Source organism: Antennarius striatus, chromosome 24 (genome assembly GCF_040054535.1).
Source record: "Antennarius striatus isolate MH-2024 chromosome 24, ASM4005453v1, whole genome shotgun sequence".
NCBI lineage: Eukaryota > Metazoa > Chordata > Actinopteri > Lophiiformes > Antennariidae > Antennarius > Antennarius striatus.
In genome coordinates this window covers 3,331,967-3,351,004 of record NC_090799.1, presented here as the reverse complement: position 1 = coordinate 3,351,004, position 19,038 = coordinate 3,331,967, and the positions used below count along the sequence as shown (strand labels likewise).

General features: G+C 40.9%; 1 protein-coding gene across 2 annotated transcripts in view; it reads left to right on the top strand.

Moving 5' to 3' along the window:
* Positions 1 to 5,356: 5,356 nt before the first annotated feature.
* The window catches only part of LOC137591507 (E3 ubiquitin-protein ligase Midline-1-like), a 30,419-nt gene continuing 16,737 nt past the window's right edge, over positions 5,357 to 19,038 (top strand). The window contains exons 1-2 of one of the 2 annotated variants that reach the window (XM_068309557.1): positions 5,357 to 5,639; positions 17,237 to 18,030. In XM_068309557.1, coding sequence (XP_068165658.1) covers positions 17,305 to 18,030 — 726 coding nt within the window. In that variant the 5' untranslated portion in view covers positions 5,357 to 5,639; positions 17,237 to 17,304. Of the gene's footprint in view, positions 5,640 to 17,014; positions 17,106 to 17,236; positions 18,031 to 19,038 lie in introns of those variants that run through there. The other variant, XM_068309558.1, reaches the window with a different exon arrangement.

Here is a 19,038-nt window from a genome sequence, read left to right as displayed (position 1 = left end):
GCGGGACGTGACTTATTTTTTCATCTTATATGATCAACCTTAAAATAAATAGACATGTACTGTATATACACATACAAATAAATGTAAATATACATATATATATACACTGTATATATATATATATATATATATATATATATATATATATATATATATATATATATATATATATATATACATATATATATACACTGTATATATATATATATATATATATATATGTATATATATATATATATATATATATATATATATAATCTCTAGCTATCATGATGCTGCTTTCATGCAAATGGCAGTAGGTGTCGGTTGATCAGAGTTCGACCATTCCGAGTTGTTTTCATCTTGATCGTCAGTTTTCAGTGTGCCAGCTGGTGTTAGTTTGCGTTGAGGGCAAGAAAAGAGGACATGGCTCCTTCCATGACAGTTTGAGGACATGCTGGACCGGCTGACAGCTCATGATGATGCTGTCTGACACCCGTATATATGCTTGTTTATGTGCACGTCCATCTGCGTGTACGTCTTTATGTTATCTGTGTCTGCACAAGCGGGTGTGTGGACTCGCATGAGTGGATTTGTGTGTTTACTTCGGGACATTTCCGCGTCTGCATATTTGCCTCTTTGTATGGGGATATTTGCATTAGCCTGGGTGATGCTGCAGTGAATTTCTTTGGTGTGACAGAGAATGACCTTGAGCTGCTGAGCATCTGCTGAATGTGACAGATCAGGCAATGCATCTCAATTATTGTGTGTTTACGCATAATGTAGAGAAGTACTCGTGTTTGGATGATGTCTTTAAATGGCATCCACTTTGATATCGTGATTCGGCACAGGAATGATACAACAACTGTTGTGGATTCAGATTTTCTGATAACTAATTTTGTCTTTGTTAGTTATTCACAAATGGCTGCAAATCAGAATCATCTGATTGGCCGACCTCTGATTCTCTGGTTCACAATGACATTTGTAACAATGTGTTTCCTGTCCTTTCTTGGTTCATCTTATGGTCTTGCTCTCTTGCAGCCCCCAAGGCAATGTTTGTCAGATAACACTGTCATCTTAGATATCCGTAGCTACACTCACACATCCGAAAGTTTTGTTTCATGTCTGTTTATTCACCTCGAGAAGGATGATTGCCAGTGACAGCCAGTCTCTTTACAAGTTTGCCCTAACTAGACGAAAGACGCTCTTCCGAACCAAAGAATTTTTTCCCTTCTCGACTTTCGACGGCACCGATACCAAAAATACCTATGTCAGAAGAAATAGTGCAGCAACATTTATTGTTTATCACCTAGACTTCTTTTATCGCATGCTCTCTCTATCGCATCTCTCTCCATATCTCTTTATCTGTCTACCTTCCTTGCTCCTTCTCCCCCTTGCCTCTCTTCTCAAAACCAGTTTGTGGGGCTTTTTTCTGCGTATTAGTTTCTGCGATTAGATCAGTTTATTTACTCAGGTCACTTCAGAGACAGATGGTGTACAGACTCTTAACAAAACTATGTCCTCTCTTCCCTGCAGCCAATCTGTGCTTCAGATCAGATATATGTCTCTGCTGGGGTGGAACCAGAGGTACATACCCCTCCCTTGTCGACCTAGGCCTGCATATGAACTCGCTTTAGAAGGTTAGAGGTCAGTTTGAGGGGAAATGCGGTTGACATTTTACGAAGGACCTGTAGCTGTGACTAGCGAAAAGGTCATAAATGCTGTATTTTGTATGTGTGCAAGAAGAGTTCTGCAGAATCTCTTCCAGCCTCATGACTCATGCAATATAAATGCGTATCTAATCCGTTGTCCAAGATTGTGATCACTGGGGAGGCTTAAAGATGGCCTGCAGTATGTGTCTGATTCCATTTATTCTACCTGGGAGGCTGACAAGGGTGCATGTAAAAGTTTTGTAGTCATTGCTTATATATGTGTGGTATAAATCTCACAAATCCCTGGCTACCCACGGCGCCCGTGCCCTTTTAGAGGTCTTGGTCACCACCCTTTCATGGTTTATCCCCATAATGGTCTCACATTGAGAAAGGAGACGGGTTCCACCACATTCCGCTCATTCCTAGCCGTTAAAAATAAGACCTCTGTAAACTCAGCACAGGCCAAGTTTTCTAAATTCAGAGTTGTCATGGGAAGCTTGGGAATGGGAGGCAAGAGTGAAGTAATTTTTTCCTGACATTTCAGAGGAGATGCCCCAGCTCATGGTGAAGATTAAAAACACAAGTTTTTATTGGACAGACAAGCTTTTCTCTTATCTTATAACCTTAATAACCAACTCAGAAGCAGTCACGACATTTCTGATTCAGTTCAGCGTGCAAAACCTTGGACTTCAAGAAGAACTCTCACAAAACCCTCTTGCAAAAAGTTTTGAATAGGCTATTTGGCTTCACATCATCACAAACAAAAGTCTCAGTTGTCTCAGAATTATATTGCCTACTGTGAAGTCATCTTGAACTGAATGCCAGTAATCATGTCTGTGTATAATAAAACAATACGTGTCCATTATGGTGAGGGAAACTCAAGTCATTAGGATTCTGAACCCACTCTCTCTGTTTGCACAATGTCATTTAAAGCACAATTAAATGATCACCAGGGGCTAGATGGGAATTTAATGGCTGAGGATTGAAAAAATAAAATAAAACTGCCACTTGACTTTGCAGTATTGTGGCAAAAGGACACTTGGCAAAAGTTTAATGGAGAGATCTTGAGCTTCATTTAAAAGCATCTAAGGTACATGGTCAAAAACCATTTATGAGTGAATGTTCAGCTCACCTTGTGTTAAATGACTCATTAGCTGGATGCAATGTTAGGCATAAGGTCCAAAGAAAAGTGGATGATAACTAAAATGATTATATAATCAGACTGGAGTTCAGTATTTGCCTTCGGAATGTACAGAAATCAAATAAAGTACAGCAACTCAAAATGAAGGACTTGAGGACTTGAGCATATATAGTTAAAAATGATGCTGCTGTAGTGGGGGAAGGTTTCATCTCTTGGTGGACTGGTAGACCGTTTGGAAAGTTAGTGTTCTTTCTCTTCCTGAGAACTGACCAGAGTTGGAAACTTACTCCTTCGCCTTTTCCAAAAGGACATTCTTTAGCAGCAGCCTCACCTCGAGTGATCCCACTCCAACCGCCAGAAACAGACGGTCACAATCCCCACCAACACACTCATATCCAAAGGCTAGACAAGAGCGCATTGTCAGAACACACACACACACATACACACACATACACACACACACACACACACACACACAGGGCGTTAACCATCCCCCAACATGAATAAAAAAACAATCTTTTAATTCACTATGCAGGTCGTCCAAAACCGTACAGAAAACTTTGTCAGTGCTTGAGATTTTGGTGGTCCATTCACTTTTGGACAGCTTAATCAGATCCAAACGGTTTCATTTGAAGCGTGCAACTTCATTTTTGCCCAAAAGTGCTGTTACTGGCTCGATGATCCCGCAGCACGGAAAACAGGATGGAATTAAACCCAGAAACCTCTTGCAAACTAAATCTCCACTCCAACTGTAAGACCCGCTCCCCTAGGGCAAAATGTAGGGATTACTTGAGATCTAGCTACCAATGAGCAGCTGGTGTTAAAAGCTCCCACATCATGTGGACTGTAAAGTTCTGAATAGTGGTTAAGACTGAGTATTTTCCTTTTTTGGCTATATACTTGTTTTACGTTTGTACAAACGCTTGAACATCTGAGCAACAGTCAGTGTGTGGTGAAGATGATGGAGAGGTGTAGTTTGCAGTGAGTCAGTTGATGGATGCTGAAGATTTCCAGTCAGACAACGTGCCTTGTGTGGGCGGGTAAATCACTGACTTGCATCTTGGACTTAATTTAAGCTTCTTTCCTCGTCGGTTGAAAAAAATGAGGGATTGTTTTCATGGGTAGCGTCCAAAATAGAAGAAGTTCCAAGGTAGAGAAAGACAGCAGGGAGACGTTTAAAGAATTACAGCAGGCAAATTGCTGCTGAGAAAAAAAAAGAGGTGAGGCAAGAGCTGGCATATTAAAGTGGAAAGAAATTCACAAATAGTCTCTGCTATTTACTTCAACTGTGAACAAAAAAATATGAAGGGACTAGAATTACATTGGGTCGGTGATCGGTTATAACACCGGAAAACCAATGTCTGACATTCCAGCAGCGTTGCACAGTTGACCTTTGTGTGGTTGATGTAGCGAATAATTGACCAGAGAAAAAGAAAAGGCTCATACGGTGTGTTCAAGATTCGAATGTGCACTCAGTTTGAACTTTGAAGAAGTTAAAATGTTATGTAAAACATTCTTTTTTAACCTATAACCAATTGAAAATAGCATAAATGGCGATGTAAACTAATAATGTGCTTCCTAATTGAATTTGATCCCAGCAACATATTCCGGTATGACAACAGGATTGGGTGGAGATGGAAAATCCTACAGAATTTCAGTCACTGAGGGTCATCAAGGTGTTTGGAGTTCAAAACTCCATCCGGGCGCCAGGATTCAGTGGCCTCTCTACTTTCCCAAACTGACCAATCTCCATCCATGTTTGGACCACCTCCTCATTCTCCTCAGACATACCAAGTTAGGACAAAAGAGCTCTCCAACAAAACAGTCTGGGCTAATAAACGCTCTCACAGAGACCTTTTATTTTGCAGAGCCAGCCATTAGTCTCATTTTATGTGCATCAAATCACAGGTGGGAGGCACTCACAAGTTTAGTGGACTGGTTCTGCGAGCTTGCACACTAATCCGCGGCTAATTCGAGGCACATATTGTAAAAGCGAGGTCTTGTCCGACATGTGTCAATGGCTGTCCAGTTGAACTTTGCCGTCTTTGAAGGTCATCAGTTCGCTGATGCATTTCAGTTCAAATAAAACCAATGTCATTGGGTAAAAAAATGGTACGATCTTAAATCTGCCGGATTTTCTTTCAAGTACCGACAGGATGTGGGTGTAGCGTGACCCTACTTTGAGGGATTAGTTGGACTTCACTGGTTTCAAAACCATTGAGATATTAATTGAATAACGGATGTTATGTGAGATTAACATTGAGATCCTCAAAGGTGACTTCCTCATGAGTAGAGAGACCTTAAAAGCTGCACATGTTGACATGCACACACACACTCACACAGACACACACAGACACACACAGGATGACTGCTAACTTATAATTTTTCCCTACCGGTCTGGACTCCACCCTCACGGCTTCAGCGATTGGTCCATTAAGAGGCAGGGCGGCCCGCTGGTAGATTTGAATACATGAGAATAGAGGAGGGAGGGCGGAACTGGGAGGAGGAGGCTGAAGAGGAGTGGATATGGAGGGGAGGGGGGTGTGTGTAGGCGCATTAGTTTGCCCCAGCTCTCCCTCACTCTCTCTCTCTTCTGGGTCAGGATGGAAAGGCTTACACAGGCAGGGGAGGAAGCATGTCATGAGGGGTGATGACACAGCCACGGAGACACATCCTCATCCTCGCTGACTCCCCAAGTTCGCCGCACGCCGTTGCCTCTCCTGCCACCACCTCGTCCCACACAGGAGAGAGAGAGGGAGAGAGAGAAAGATAGCCACCGTTCTCTACCTCCTACTTCTCTCTCTCTCTCTCCCTCTCTTCTCTTTTTCACGTTGTTAGTGGATGATGGGATTTTAATCATGTGGAAGGTAAGAGGAGAAGGTTGTTTTCTTGTGCCTCCTGTATGTGGGACTGATCTCAGTGGGAGTTTGTGTTCCTCTTAGTTTACTTAACTGGATGAGTCCCCTGGGGGGTTTCCCACGCACTTTCATCCATCTTCATTTCAGCTCAGATGGTATTCTCAGGGGAAAAGAGGAGTGGAAGCTCCAGCACCAGCATTAATGGAATGATAATGATAGAGCAGTGGCTTCGGGAGTCAGCCAATGAGTGCTGTGGAGCCATCTGCGCATGGTCTTGAAGAAAGTTACTGAAGCGTCAGTTAATGAATGTACATTTATAACATGTGGTCTGTGACAATATCAATGACTAATTGCTTTAAATCTATCAGTTGCGTCAATGGAAAACTAATTGCTGTGATTCAATTTACCCGGTTGTTGGAATGGCTCCTTTCAAAACAAATTTGGATCCAAAACCAAAGAAGTAACGGACTGACACTTTGGGATTCTGACCAAATCAAACACATTGCATTGAATGTGCGTGCATGTGGGGGTAGGGAGGCATGTGAGCGTATTTTGTATGACCTAATTTCAAAGAGCCACTATATGTTTTGCTGGGTTGTTTGAAGATCAAGACATAAAGACAGGGGGACGGTGCCTTGAGGGATGCTTGAAATGAGTGTGCACTTGATGACTGGATGTGTTTTTTGATTATGTGTGGCTTTAAAGGTCCTAAATATTTGGATTTTCACCCTTGAGAGGGAAGAAGTTTGACAGCGATTGCACTTTTCCCATGTTTTGCAAGTGCATGTGAAGGTAGCACATGGGGTGATGTATAATCATCCTCACAGAGGTCAGGTCAGTTGGTTTCACACGTCTCCAGTGTGCCGAGGCGTGTTTAGTTTAGCGTGTGTCTCTGTGTGTGTGTGTTTGAATGCACCAAAGCGTGTGTGCGACAGCTGGCAGCCAGTGGGGGGGCTCAGTGCTGCTGATCCTTCTCACCTGCAATGGGTCGTGGGGATCAAGGAAATCCAGGTTGAGCATTTGATCCGTAGACAATGGCTGAGTCTAGGAACTCCAGGAAGGGTGGATACTGTGATGTCAATATTTTAAAAAAAAAATTCAATTTCTTATTAATTATGGTAGAAAATGACCAAATTTGACCCGCTTTATCAAATAAAAACTCTCTATAAATACACACATGACTTATCCCGGTTTGGCTTTGAAAAATTGTGACCAGGAAGTCCATAGAAGCTTTGTCTATAGTCTGGGTTTGTCATGACACAGACAAACAGAGTAACAATAGCCTTGTTGGTGTTTCTTTTCCTGTTTCCCTTTACATGTTTCAGCGGCATTGTCAGCCTGGAAAAAGCAATTTAGCTCTCAGGTCTGTTTTCTGTTCTATCTATCTGAAGACTGACTGTGGGAACCACGTAGACAAATGAAACAAAGGTCATATTGTCATCTGTTTTCCTGTGCTGTCATCTTGATTCATTTTGGAAGGAGGGAAAGGTGCAACCTGCACGGAGAAAAGTTTATCGGTGGCACGCTAACAACATTAGCTGCCTTCTTTGCCCGCAAAATATCTTGTTATCTCTCCAGGGTGCTTGCCAGTTAAAACGGGGAGGTATAACTCATGAGATTCTCTATAATTGGTTAATTTGATCTTCAAAGCATCAGCAGGCTCCCATTTAAATCCCTGGAGGGGCAAACTGCTAATTGCTATCTAAACATCCTTTGAACGGGACAAAGACAGCCCGGAATATTTTTTTTTTCTCTCATCCTGTCACTTCCACTCCAATTCAGTTAGTTTTATTCACACCAGTGCGTTCTCTAATCACCGAGCGAATAAGATGAGTGCAGTGTTACCATGGAAATTCGTCACAATGGGCACAATCTGTTCAATGAAACTTATGCAGATTGTTCAGTAGTGTGGAGAGGATTCCAGGCTTTACAGTAGACTGCTTTGCAAATTTCTTTTATTACCAATGGGATTTGAACAGTAAATAGAGAGTAGTTGACCATTTTGATACAGCTATCTTAAGACTGTAGAGAAAATATGCTGTAGCATGAGTTTTTGCTTTGCTAAATGCAAACAGGGAGAAGAAAAACTATGATTTCATGAATCATTTGAAGTGTAGTCATAAACATGAGTGCAGAAATGCTAAAGAACTTGCATCATACACCATATTTCAATTATCACAGTAAATCCTGGAGTTTTACAACCATCTCGCGGCCAATAAAACTCACAAATGCCACAAAAAAACCAAAGCTAGCTTTCTTCACTTTGATAAAATATGACCTGCTGCAGTTTTTTTCATTTAGAAACAACATAATCACTCTTTCACCTCATGGGTGTCAGGCATAACTGGGGTGGAGTAATTTTTACTCTCCGTATTGTTCAATTTGAAGCTACGCCATAGTATTAGCATGCAGGGCTTTGGTTAACCTCCTGCAGATTGGCAGATGTTAAAAAGTCACATCACATCATTTTCAGATTTCCACCTTCGAGGAGGCCTCCAGTCAAATGCCTAATAAGTTTTTGACATTCTCTTTTGGATCTTCAAGTGTCGCTTCCCTCGCATTGATCACGCTGTGGTTGAAAAACGTCTAATCTAATCGTAAAGGCGCTCCAAAGCCACACACATGGTAAATATTATGAGGAAAAGGGTCACCTGAGGTATGCTCAGGTTAAATGTGACCTCCAAAGAATCCTCATTGTAAAAACATTCCCATCTTAACAAGTTACTTCTGTCTATAACAAGAGTTAAAATCCCCCGTTTTCCTTCGAACACATGAAAAAAATATTAACCGGGAGGCATTTTTCTCGTCTTATAAATAATTTAAAATAAGAAATGCATGTTGAAATTATTTTAAAAAGATGGAATATGTGACCTTTAGATGGTTCATGTAGTAACTCTCAGAGGTTAAAATGATTGCTAGGACGTAAACACGTGCTGACAAGGTTGTGTTTGTTGTGAACACACCAGAGGAGTTCAAGTCAGATGTGCAGATCTGCCTCAGTCACATGACCCAGGCTTTATTATCCCACTAATGCATTATCTAACACGTCTTTGCTCTCTGGAGACAATTTAATGTGGAAAACATGTAATTACCCCGTAGGAGTCGCAAGAGAAACAACAACAACATCTAATTAACCCATGGGTTATTCTGACTTTCTAAATTTTTACTTTGCTTCACGCTTGAAATATAGATTTTAAGTCAATTTTAAGATGCAATTGTAGTCATATTTTTAGTTTTTAATGAAAAACTGTGTTCCCATCTGGCTTCCCTTCCTCAGAAAGGCTTTTTTTTAAAAATTACAAACATCTGTCGGTGTGTGTATTTACTAAATGAAATAGGTAATACACTTCTATTATTATTATTATTGCTAAAAATACGTGTGAACTTTTTTTTTTTTTACCATGCAATAGCATTTGTGAAAAACCAACAAAATAAAAATAAAAATACATCTCTAGTACACACACTGTAAGGAAATGATGACATCCTGAACCCTGTTGTCAATGTTTTGATAAAATCAAACACATGTGCACAAGAAATTCAATTACACAATGTTATTCTTCCATTTTTCTAGATACCCCCAACGCATATACACATTAATGAAGAATCCAATAATAGTTTGTGAATCACTCAACTTAGATGCCTTGATCTTACAGGTATCAAATTGCAGCCCACACCATTTCTTTCTACATGTGTAGCGTGTAAATGCTTTTAAAATTTTGTGATGAAAGCAACTTGTAATTCAAAATTAATGTTTTAAGTCAGTTTACAGAAGTTTCACCTTGAAGAGACATTATTGAAGCTGCTTTTCTCTGCTACTAAAACAAATGGCTGACTTTTTCTAACCTTAAGGCAACACAGAGGTTAATCAGTTTTATATCAGAAGGAATCCCAAGCACTGATATTTAGGCAACTTTATTGTATGATGGAAAATGATGAATTTAATTAAATACTTCACACTAAATACCATTCCCAAAAGAAAATCTGACTAAAGGTTAAATAAAGGCAATTTAGTATATTACAGTCCTCAAATTTAAGAGACCTTGAAGGAGGCGAAACATGAGTAACCTTCAAGGGCATCGTGCTCAAGCTCAGTATCCGATGCTGTGTGCGCACGTGCGTGTGCTTGTGTGTATGTGTGTGTGTGTGTTGCAGGATCACAGGCGTGAAGATCATCCACCCCGATGAAATATGTCCTTGACAGCCACACACTTGTTTTTTGTCCCCTCTAATCTCTGCCCCCGAATATGGCAGCATTGTACTCAATGTGGGTCACGTCAGCAGACAGACCACACACACACACACACACACACACACACACACACACACACACACACACACACACACACACACACACACACACACACACACACACACACACACACACACACACACAAATTACAAATGTCACCCTTTATCGGAATCATTAATGGCCCTGGTATCCCAGACTACAACTAGCCAATCCCGTTAGGTGTGACTGACGGCTTTGGAACATGAAAGGCCCTGATTGGTCACGGCCAGTGTGGTAGGAAGCGGATTAGGGATCAACGTGGCAGGGTGTCTGGAATGAGACAAAGAGTTGGTGTGTTTGTGTTTTGTGAAACGAGGGGGTGGGTCGGGTTTAATGCTGTTAACTTGTTAATCTGGGCGGTGTTGTACAGTAGGGAATGGGAGAAGTGGAGGAAGAGGTCAAAGAGGCAAGGAAGAGAGATGCAAACAGAGAAGCTTTTTCAACATATGTCTAAAAGTGGAGTTTCTAGCTTTTAGGCCATGTTTGTTTTCATGCACACTTTTTATTCCTCTGTCCTAATTGGACTCTCATTCCCTAAATCTGCAAGCCAGAGTGGTATGCATGAAAATAAAACCCTCCAGCACTGCAAGATTTATAACCGACTTCCTAAAAGCAGCACCTAAGACTAATATTTATCAGGGAAACGCTGCAGAAAAATATTTAGACTTTCCTGTACATTATGAGGAAGTATAGCAGTGTGACTTCCTCATGGCTGCATTTAAGGTGTTTGGGAGATGATAAAGCTGTTCAAATCTTTAAACAGAGGAAATTTACTTTGACCCGTGACATGGAGAGCGAGACAAGTTGTTCTCCGCAAGTTCCGGGGGGGGTTAATCCGTCATGGCGGCGCCATGAAAGCAGATTACGGTTGTTCTGAATTGCAAATCCAGTAAATTGTGGAGGGATTGTTTGAATTTTGACAGATTGAAGTGAATAAGGTGTGTGTGAAGGTTTAGTTGTTATTAAATATGGAGGGGAGGGACCTGTTTAAAAAAAAAGTGAAAACACAAGAAAGGAGAAGTTGTGGTTTATAATTTATAGAAAATGAATAATTGAGCTCTGTTCTTTTCTGTGGCGATAGCTTCAACGTGATAACATATTTTACATTTTAGCGATGACACGTCCTCCATTTTGATTCTTATATACTGTGATGACATTCAGGTTTTAGGTCAAGCACATGTTCGACAAAGCGATGCTTTCAGAAACGGTTTACCAGGCGTCATCGTTTCGAACTGCTTGCCTTCTCTCGTTTGTTTCTATCATGTCACTGGGCGTTTGCCATTTTCTGCCTCTTGCGAGTTCATTTTCTCAGCAGCTGAATCATACACACATGTGCAGAGTGTGTTTCGATTGCGTGAGCCAGGTCAACGGGGATGACCTACTTCTCGAATCTGCACCGTGGGCTGCCACAGCCGCTAACGTCAGCTCGCCAAATGGACACTCCACCCACCCAGATGTGTGAGCTTCTGGTTCTATTATTACTTTCCGAGTGATTTTGTGTCATCTTTGCTGGGAGTAACATGAAATAGGAGTCGTTTGCCGCTGCATGCATCTACAACTTATTCAGATCAATCTGTCAGCAAATGCTGCTGCTGAAATGTTCATTTGGCTTAAAAATGAACATTTCAACAGTCGGAAAGAAGTTGACAAAAATAAAGTATGTTTCCATCAAATAAATTTAAAAAATGGGGTAAAAACACAATTATGAAGATTTCAGAGGACATTATGAGGGGTTACATATATAATGTAGAACCACTCACATTCTTTTTCCCATTTCAAAAACACAGACTCCCTCTCTCAGCTCGGTTTCCACCCCGCATCACGATCCTGTCGAATCAGTTTTTAGAAAATGGAGAGAAAGGGTGCTCATGAAATTTTGAACGGCTCAAACTGTGAGTGGAAAGGAAAGCCGCAACCTCCTCAGACCCAAAGTTGATGAAAGATTTAGAAGTCGAGCGCAAACCGATGGGGAAGTCCTCCCAAACGTAAACAGAAGGAGAGACTGTGATGGGTTTGATTTCTGGAGCGCTTCATTAGTTTGTCTCATCTGTCGGAATAGTCTTCATCTTCATAGCCATTATTTTACTTTCAGCAGTTCGACTGACTGGCGCCTGATTTATTTTATGTATTAAATATGCGTTGTAAGAAAACGTTTAAAAAAAAAAAATCCTGCTGTTGGTCATAAAAGGTAATTAGAAACTAAATTAAAAGTGGTAGAATTTAGTTCATGAAGGTATTCAGTGTATTTCTTTATTATTAAATTCTATCAAAGTGCTTCATTTAATTCTTTAGTTTTTGACTAATATAACATTTTTTATAGTTTTTGTTTATATAAATAATAATTAATTTTTTATTTGTTTGGAAGCGTGTATAATAAAATACATTTAGCCGAAGGCTTTTTTCATTGAGTCTTGGTAGGATTATAGTGAAAGCATTCATCCGCTCATTAGCACAAACATGATCACATATTCATGTTTTATTCCATCTCTATGACAGCACACAAACAAAGGCTGAGGAGGAGGAGGAGGAGGTGAGGTCAAACATTGCTTCCTCATCGACCTTGCTCTTTCAGAAGGAGGAGATGCAAAACATTTTTACAACCGTGTGCTTTTCAACTTAGTCTCGGTCTTTCATGTTTCCAGATGACTCTGCAGAAGCATCTGAGCTACGCTGGAGGGCTCAGTACATGATGTCATGCTTAAAGATTGACGCCATAAGCTGCACGTCTCAAACACCTCCCTCGAGTTAACCAGGTCATGAAAGAGAAGATGTAGACGGGATTCAACATTTGCATCGTGCAGATTACAGATTCAATGAAATGCAGCGTCCACGCAGAACTAAGTCACGCTTAGTTGCATCAGCTAAAATATTACAGATCCGGTAGATGTTAGAAACATGGAGCCTGCAGCTCCGATGCTCGTGAACACCTTGGCCTGAAAGTTCAGTTTCTCCCTCTGGTCTTTGCTCCTCTCTCTTTTATGCTGTATCTCTGCAGCGAATGGTTCAACAGTGTCACCTATGGTATGCAGAGAGGCATTTCACCTTCTCACCTGCTGATGTGACTTTGTGTGACTGCATGCAATGAAAGACTGTTTCCATCACATTTACGCACAAAGGTTTCCTCATTAATTAGAAATGATGTATTTTTCATACTTCATCTTTTTTGATATGAAACAATGAGTTTAATGCCCCATTTAGGATTAAAACACTCCTGAACTTCCGCCTTTTTTATTTTGAAGACAAATCCTTTTTTTTTGGTTGTTCATCATAATGAAAACACTTCTAATCCACGATTATTAGTATTTTAGCCTTGTCTCTCTATACTTTCATCGTCTTTGTTCCAATTCTGGAATAAGATATTATTTAAGGTTTTAAATTTCCTTGACTTCCGGTGCAAAATTATGTTTTTAAGTATTTACTTCACACTCAAACATCAACACTTGAACAATTTGAATCAGGTCACATTTATTCATAATGCATGCAATTTTAAACAATTTTTGTGCATGTCTTTGTCAAAAATTCCTTTTCTCCTTCATCCTTTCACACCTCCTGTCAAACAAACCTGTCAGACCTCCATCATTGTCAAACTTTCCAAGCCTTGGCAGAAACTTTTTTTTTTCTCTGTCTAGTTATTTCTGCAAAATCAACCGGCTGTTTGTTTTACTTGGCTAAGAACGGTGCACATAAGTGGACGGAGTGGATTCTTGGACTTTTCTGACTCAAATTTGCTTCATTAATAGACCATTAAGCTTAACGTACAATATACGGCTTGTGCATTACAGCATGTGCGTTTTCTGGTTTTAATAATGAGTTAAACACTGGACCCATAATATGAGATATAATCATATAAAAACAGCAGCAGTATCTTTTTAGGCTCTGCAGCTACATTTTAAATCAGGGGTCGCCACATTCGAAGGAGAATTAACTTTACAATTTTACGGCCATTAGTTGTTATTTAACCTGTGAGCAACATTAACTTTTTACAACTGGTCCGACCTAATGAACCAGCTGCTTGTTATCGAGCCAGTCTCCAATTTGTTCACGTCAACTTTGCCGAAGCACTCGGATTGATTTTTTTTCTGGCCACCAGGGGGCAACAAAACAAGCCTAAAACACAACATTGACTTTATAGTAAAACCCTTTAGCGCGCTGCATATCCAAGCAGACGCAAAGTAATTTGTGAGTCATGTTTCTGCCACCCAGCAAAAAGAAGTTCGATACTCATACTCCTCTAACTGTGCCTGGACGACACCTGAATGAATTATCGTGCTCTTTACCTGATTAAATTTAGAGGAATTGAAAAGCTGGGTGATGTTTCTCTCCGTGTTTGTTCCTAGTTGCAATCCATTTAACAATATGCGTCGCTATATCATTCTTGTTTATACAAAAAAGTTGATGAAAGCTATGTATTGATTTGTGTAGCTTTAAGGGACAATTGAATTCAATTTGGCATCTTTCCAGTCATAATCTATATGTTTGGATGTGTTGTTTCTTTCTGCATCCTTGCATACCTGAGAAAAGAAAAATTGGTTATTGAGCAGATTTAAGGTACACGTTGTCAAATTAGATTGCAAGAAATGTTAGAACTTACCCAAAAAAAAAAGGGGGGGGGGCTAGTTTAGGCAGATGCAACTTGAGCAACACTGTTGCAAATGCAAAAATGACACGCCTCATTCCCCTCAGTCGCCATCAACACACCCTCCCAATTTTACAGCCCATTTAGGCGCTCCCTCTGCCTGCACTGTCAGCCCCATTGCCACCATTTACCTGTAGCTCAGAAAAAAGGGCTAGAGTTTTTTTTATCGCCACACCCCAATGCGAACACATTAGCATAACCTTGAGGAGTGATGAGGTCGGAGCCTAGACACCAGTTTCAAAATAAGTCCTAGTGAAATTTTGAATACCTCAGATCATGGGTTGTCTCACTGAAATGCAGAAAGAGGAAGACAGACTTAGCAGAAATGGAGGAAATGCAAAATTTTATATCCTTAATATGCCTAACATGTTTGAAAATCCTTATATTTTTGAAAATGATTTAGAAATCAATTTTCTAGATGGAGAAAAACATATCAAAGCAGTTGCAGTTGTTTTTTTTTTTTTTGGGGGGGGGGGTTGTCATCAAATTTTTCAAAAAGTTGTTCAAAATTAATTAAAACACCAAAGTTTACATTAGTCATGCTAAAAAGCTAATAATTTATCTTCAGAGCAGTTCCTTTGTGAAACATGTAGATGTAATATTAGAAATGCAAAGCCAATATGTTGAATTCAAACCACCAGATTGTCAAAAATTCAAGTCTTCACTGACGATGCATCTCTGGAAACAGAGCTGAGGGAGGCACTTTAGTGCCTTAAAGAAACCATTGTGTTTGTGTGCTTGTGTGTGTATCGATGTGTATGGACATGTGTAAAATTGACTTATGTGCATCTCCAAGGACTCGTGTTTACAGGCCCTCCAAACATATCCTCATTTTATTTGGAGCGTGTGATTGCCGAATCATTTCCCTCACCCCCCCCCACCCAACGCCGTTCTCTTCCTCTTCTGTATTCCTCCATCTTTACCCATTTATTAAAAAAAATGTGGGATTGTCTTTATATTTTGGAAATAATAAAGTTCTTTGTCTCGGGTTATATTTACAGCAATCTAAAAATGCCGTTTCTGCACAAACATCCTTCTTCCATACCACAGCCCATTTGTGTTGAAAATGAATGTTACCAGGCTTCTGATGTCATGGGTCACTTAGTTACTGTGCAATTTGCAGCTGATTAAAGGAAACCATGCATAAATATGGCTAGGGAACGAAGAGGAGGGCTCCACATAGAGTAGTCGTCCACACAGATCCACACAAGCCTCAGTAAACAGTGACATCTGCTGAAAGTACCACACCGTGGATTTAGAGTAGAGGCATTTCCTGTTTTAAAAATTCATGCATTTTGTTTCAGATGACTTTCCTTTTTAATTATTGCTGCTATACTATAATTAAATATATAGCTTTTTGTTAGAATTAGCATCAATCAGAGCTTTAATCCAGTTGCATCTTTAGCCTGAGATTTTACACAGATTTTAAATATGTTCTCATTATTTCCTGTGGTTCAATCAAATAATTTTCTTGGCAAGATCCCTTTTCTTGAACCAGCAGTGATCTGATGTCCCTGAAGCAGGGTTTCATCTAATCTTCATTTTGAATTTTTTTTTCATAGTCAGGGCCCCTTCTTCTTTCCCCGACGCTGTGAAATCCCCATTAACCACCACAAACTGACTTACTTTATTAGCAGCCCTCTGGCTAAGCTCTCAAATGGAGGGAGAACAAAGAAAACAAAGTAAACTTTTGGTCAAACTGATAAAAGGACTGAAATGGAAATAAAAGTCATCAAAATCTTATTTATCAGCTAACTTCCCCATTTATTTTCAGACATTTGGAAACGATTTGTTTTTAATTTGTTTTAAAGTCAGCATCTGTTGTTTTAACCAGATAAAGTCAATGCATGGGAATTCAAGTTTCAGTTCCCTGGAGACTTTTCTAACAAACTATGACTTGTATTTTTTGAAAATTGATGTCAAAACGCAAACAGCCACCTCCTCTGCAGTCAGGAGGTGATGCTCTTCTTTTCACTTGGAGATCAACTGACCTTCCAACATCTTAGCGGATACACCTTTAACATAACATTTCCTTCCCAGTAGCCACCGGGGTACATCAATGACTCACATCTCACAGTGGCCATAATGGTGAATGATCAGTGTAAAGTTTCTATTTCCGTTCTCGTTGGAGGCGTTGTGCGAAATGTCATTTGACGTTTTCAATTCTGCTCCTCAGCCTAAAGTAAAGTGACGCGAGACAGCGAGAACGTTGAGAACACAAAAGTGGGTCAACAGCCCGTCTCTGTAACAAGTGGCTGACACAACACCGACATGGTAATAGTGTGTGTGGCTGTCACTTTCAGTGTATTCTCCATTTTCAAAGGGGTCGTCAATCTATTTCTGTACCGTGTTTTCTTCCAGTTTGTCTGATTTGTTGATGATTATTTTTTCCCAACTGAGAATCCATTGCATTACTGAAGTTTAATGTAGCTCTCTCTCTTGTTTTTTAAGACCCCGGTTTCCCTCTTTTTAGTTGTCACGCAGATTTAGCGAATCCAGGACTCTACTGTTCTTTAAGTCCATGCTGTGGCCTGTTCCATTGAGATACACTGTAAGCCTTCCTGAGAAAGCAATAAGAAAGCAGTTTCACACCATTTCAATCAAAAAAAATCCCTGCGCTGTCTGTTTTTCCCTTCGTTGTGTTGCACCTCCCTCAATCTCTTTCCGTCTTCTGGCTTGCAGACGGCTGAGCGGCTCTTCTGGATTTCGCTGACGCTGCGCCTGGTCCCGCCTGGCCTCTTCTGAGCAGGATGGACACTCTGGAGTCAGAGCTGACCTGCCCAATCTGCCTGGAGCTCTTCGAGGACCCGCTACTGCTCCCCTGCGCCCACAGCCTGTGTTTTGGCTGCGCCCACCGAATCCTCATCTCCAACTGCGCCACCAACGAATCCGTCCAGAGCATCGGCGCCTTCCAGTGCCCAACCTGTCGATATGTCATCTCCCTGAGTCCGGAGCGAGGACTAGAAGGGCTTAAGAGAAACGTCACCTTGCAGAACATTATTGATAGAGTTCAGCGGGCCTCGTCTTCCGCCGGGCTGCCCTTACCTTTGGCCTTGCCAGCGCCCCACAGCGGGCCCAACTCTCCCGGCGAGGAAGGGAGCAACCGATTGGCGCTCGTCCCAGTCAGCGCCGCCATGTCGAGTCCAGGTACTCCACCTGAGCCGGTTCAGTGCCAGTTCTGCGAGCAGGACCCACCGCAGGATGCGGTAAAGACTTGCGTGACATGCGAGGTGTCGTATTGCGAGGAGTGTCTCCGAGCGACCCACCCCAACAAGAAGCCGTTCACCGGGCATCGGCTCATCGAACCCATGCCTGACTCCCACCTCAGAGGACTTCAGTGCCTGGAGCACGAGGAGGAGAAGGTGAACATGTACTGTGTCAGTGACGATCAGCTGATCTGCTCGCTTTGCAAACTGGTTGGAAGGCACAGAGACCACCAGGTGGCAGCACTGAGTGAACGCTATGAAAAACTCAGGGTAAGTTTTTTTTCTATTACATTTTATTGGATATTTCCTTCTTAGTTGTTTGAATGATTCAGATTTTATGGAATTAAATCTACATTATTTAATATGGTGGTAGACTTTTATTCATTCATTTTCTGCTGTTGTGCAGTGTGAAATTTCCATTTATCCGTGCCAGGTATCTAACTCAATTATCAAGCGAGATTGTATCACCTTGCTGACTTATTATCTCTGTTGAATAATTAAGCAATTAGCATAATCACTACCCCATGCCAGTGTGCCAGAGGGTATTCACAGGCATGTACATGGAGTGAATATGTGGAGCGTCATTAGTGACAAGGAATGGAGTCTTCAGTGGAGGTTGCAGGTTAACAAGCAGCAATTGCCTTCTGGGTGTAGGTGTGCTCAATGGAGCATGGCTATTAAGAGTCTGCTGGTAATGACCACAGAGGAAGAGTGTGTGTGTGTGTGTGTGTGTGTGTGTGTGTGTGTGTGTGTGTGTGTGTGTGTGTGTAGGTGTGTTCGTATACACCGATGCTCATGCAGAAGGAATCTGCTTTTTTCTTTTCATTCATTTATTTGCACTTTTCTTCAAACTTCAGCATGACATACTCTACTGAGCAGATACGTCTTTGTTATTACGGGCCATCTGCAAGTCTTTCTTCCTCCAATGAAGGGTTTTATGCTCTGGTTCATCACCGTCTATTTCCACCTTTTCATCATCACGTTGCAGAAAATTTAACAGAGGACTATAATTAACAGGAGAGCTGCAGGTCAGTGCATCCTCTGATTTCCTTGCATCTCTTCACAGGTCGGTGCCTCCAGGAGTTATCATGCACGCAAACTCCTTTTAAAGAGTCTTTGTGGAGCTCTGAATTAACATAAATTGATTATAAAGATGATAAAGAGAGAACTCTTTCATAACGATGGCAATATTTGTTTAAAAGTTGTTAAGAATAAAGCAAAATGAACAAAACAAAAGAAATATTTCAGCGGTTATTCTCTCATCACCAACAAGGATCT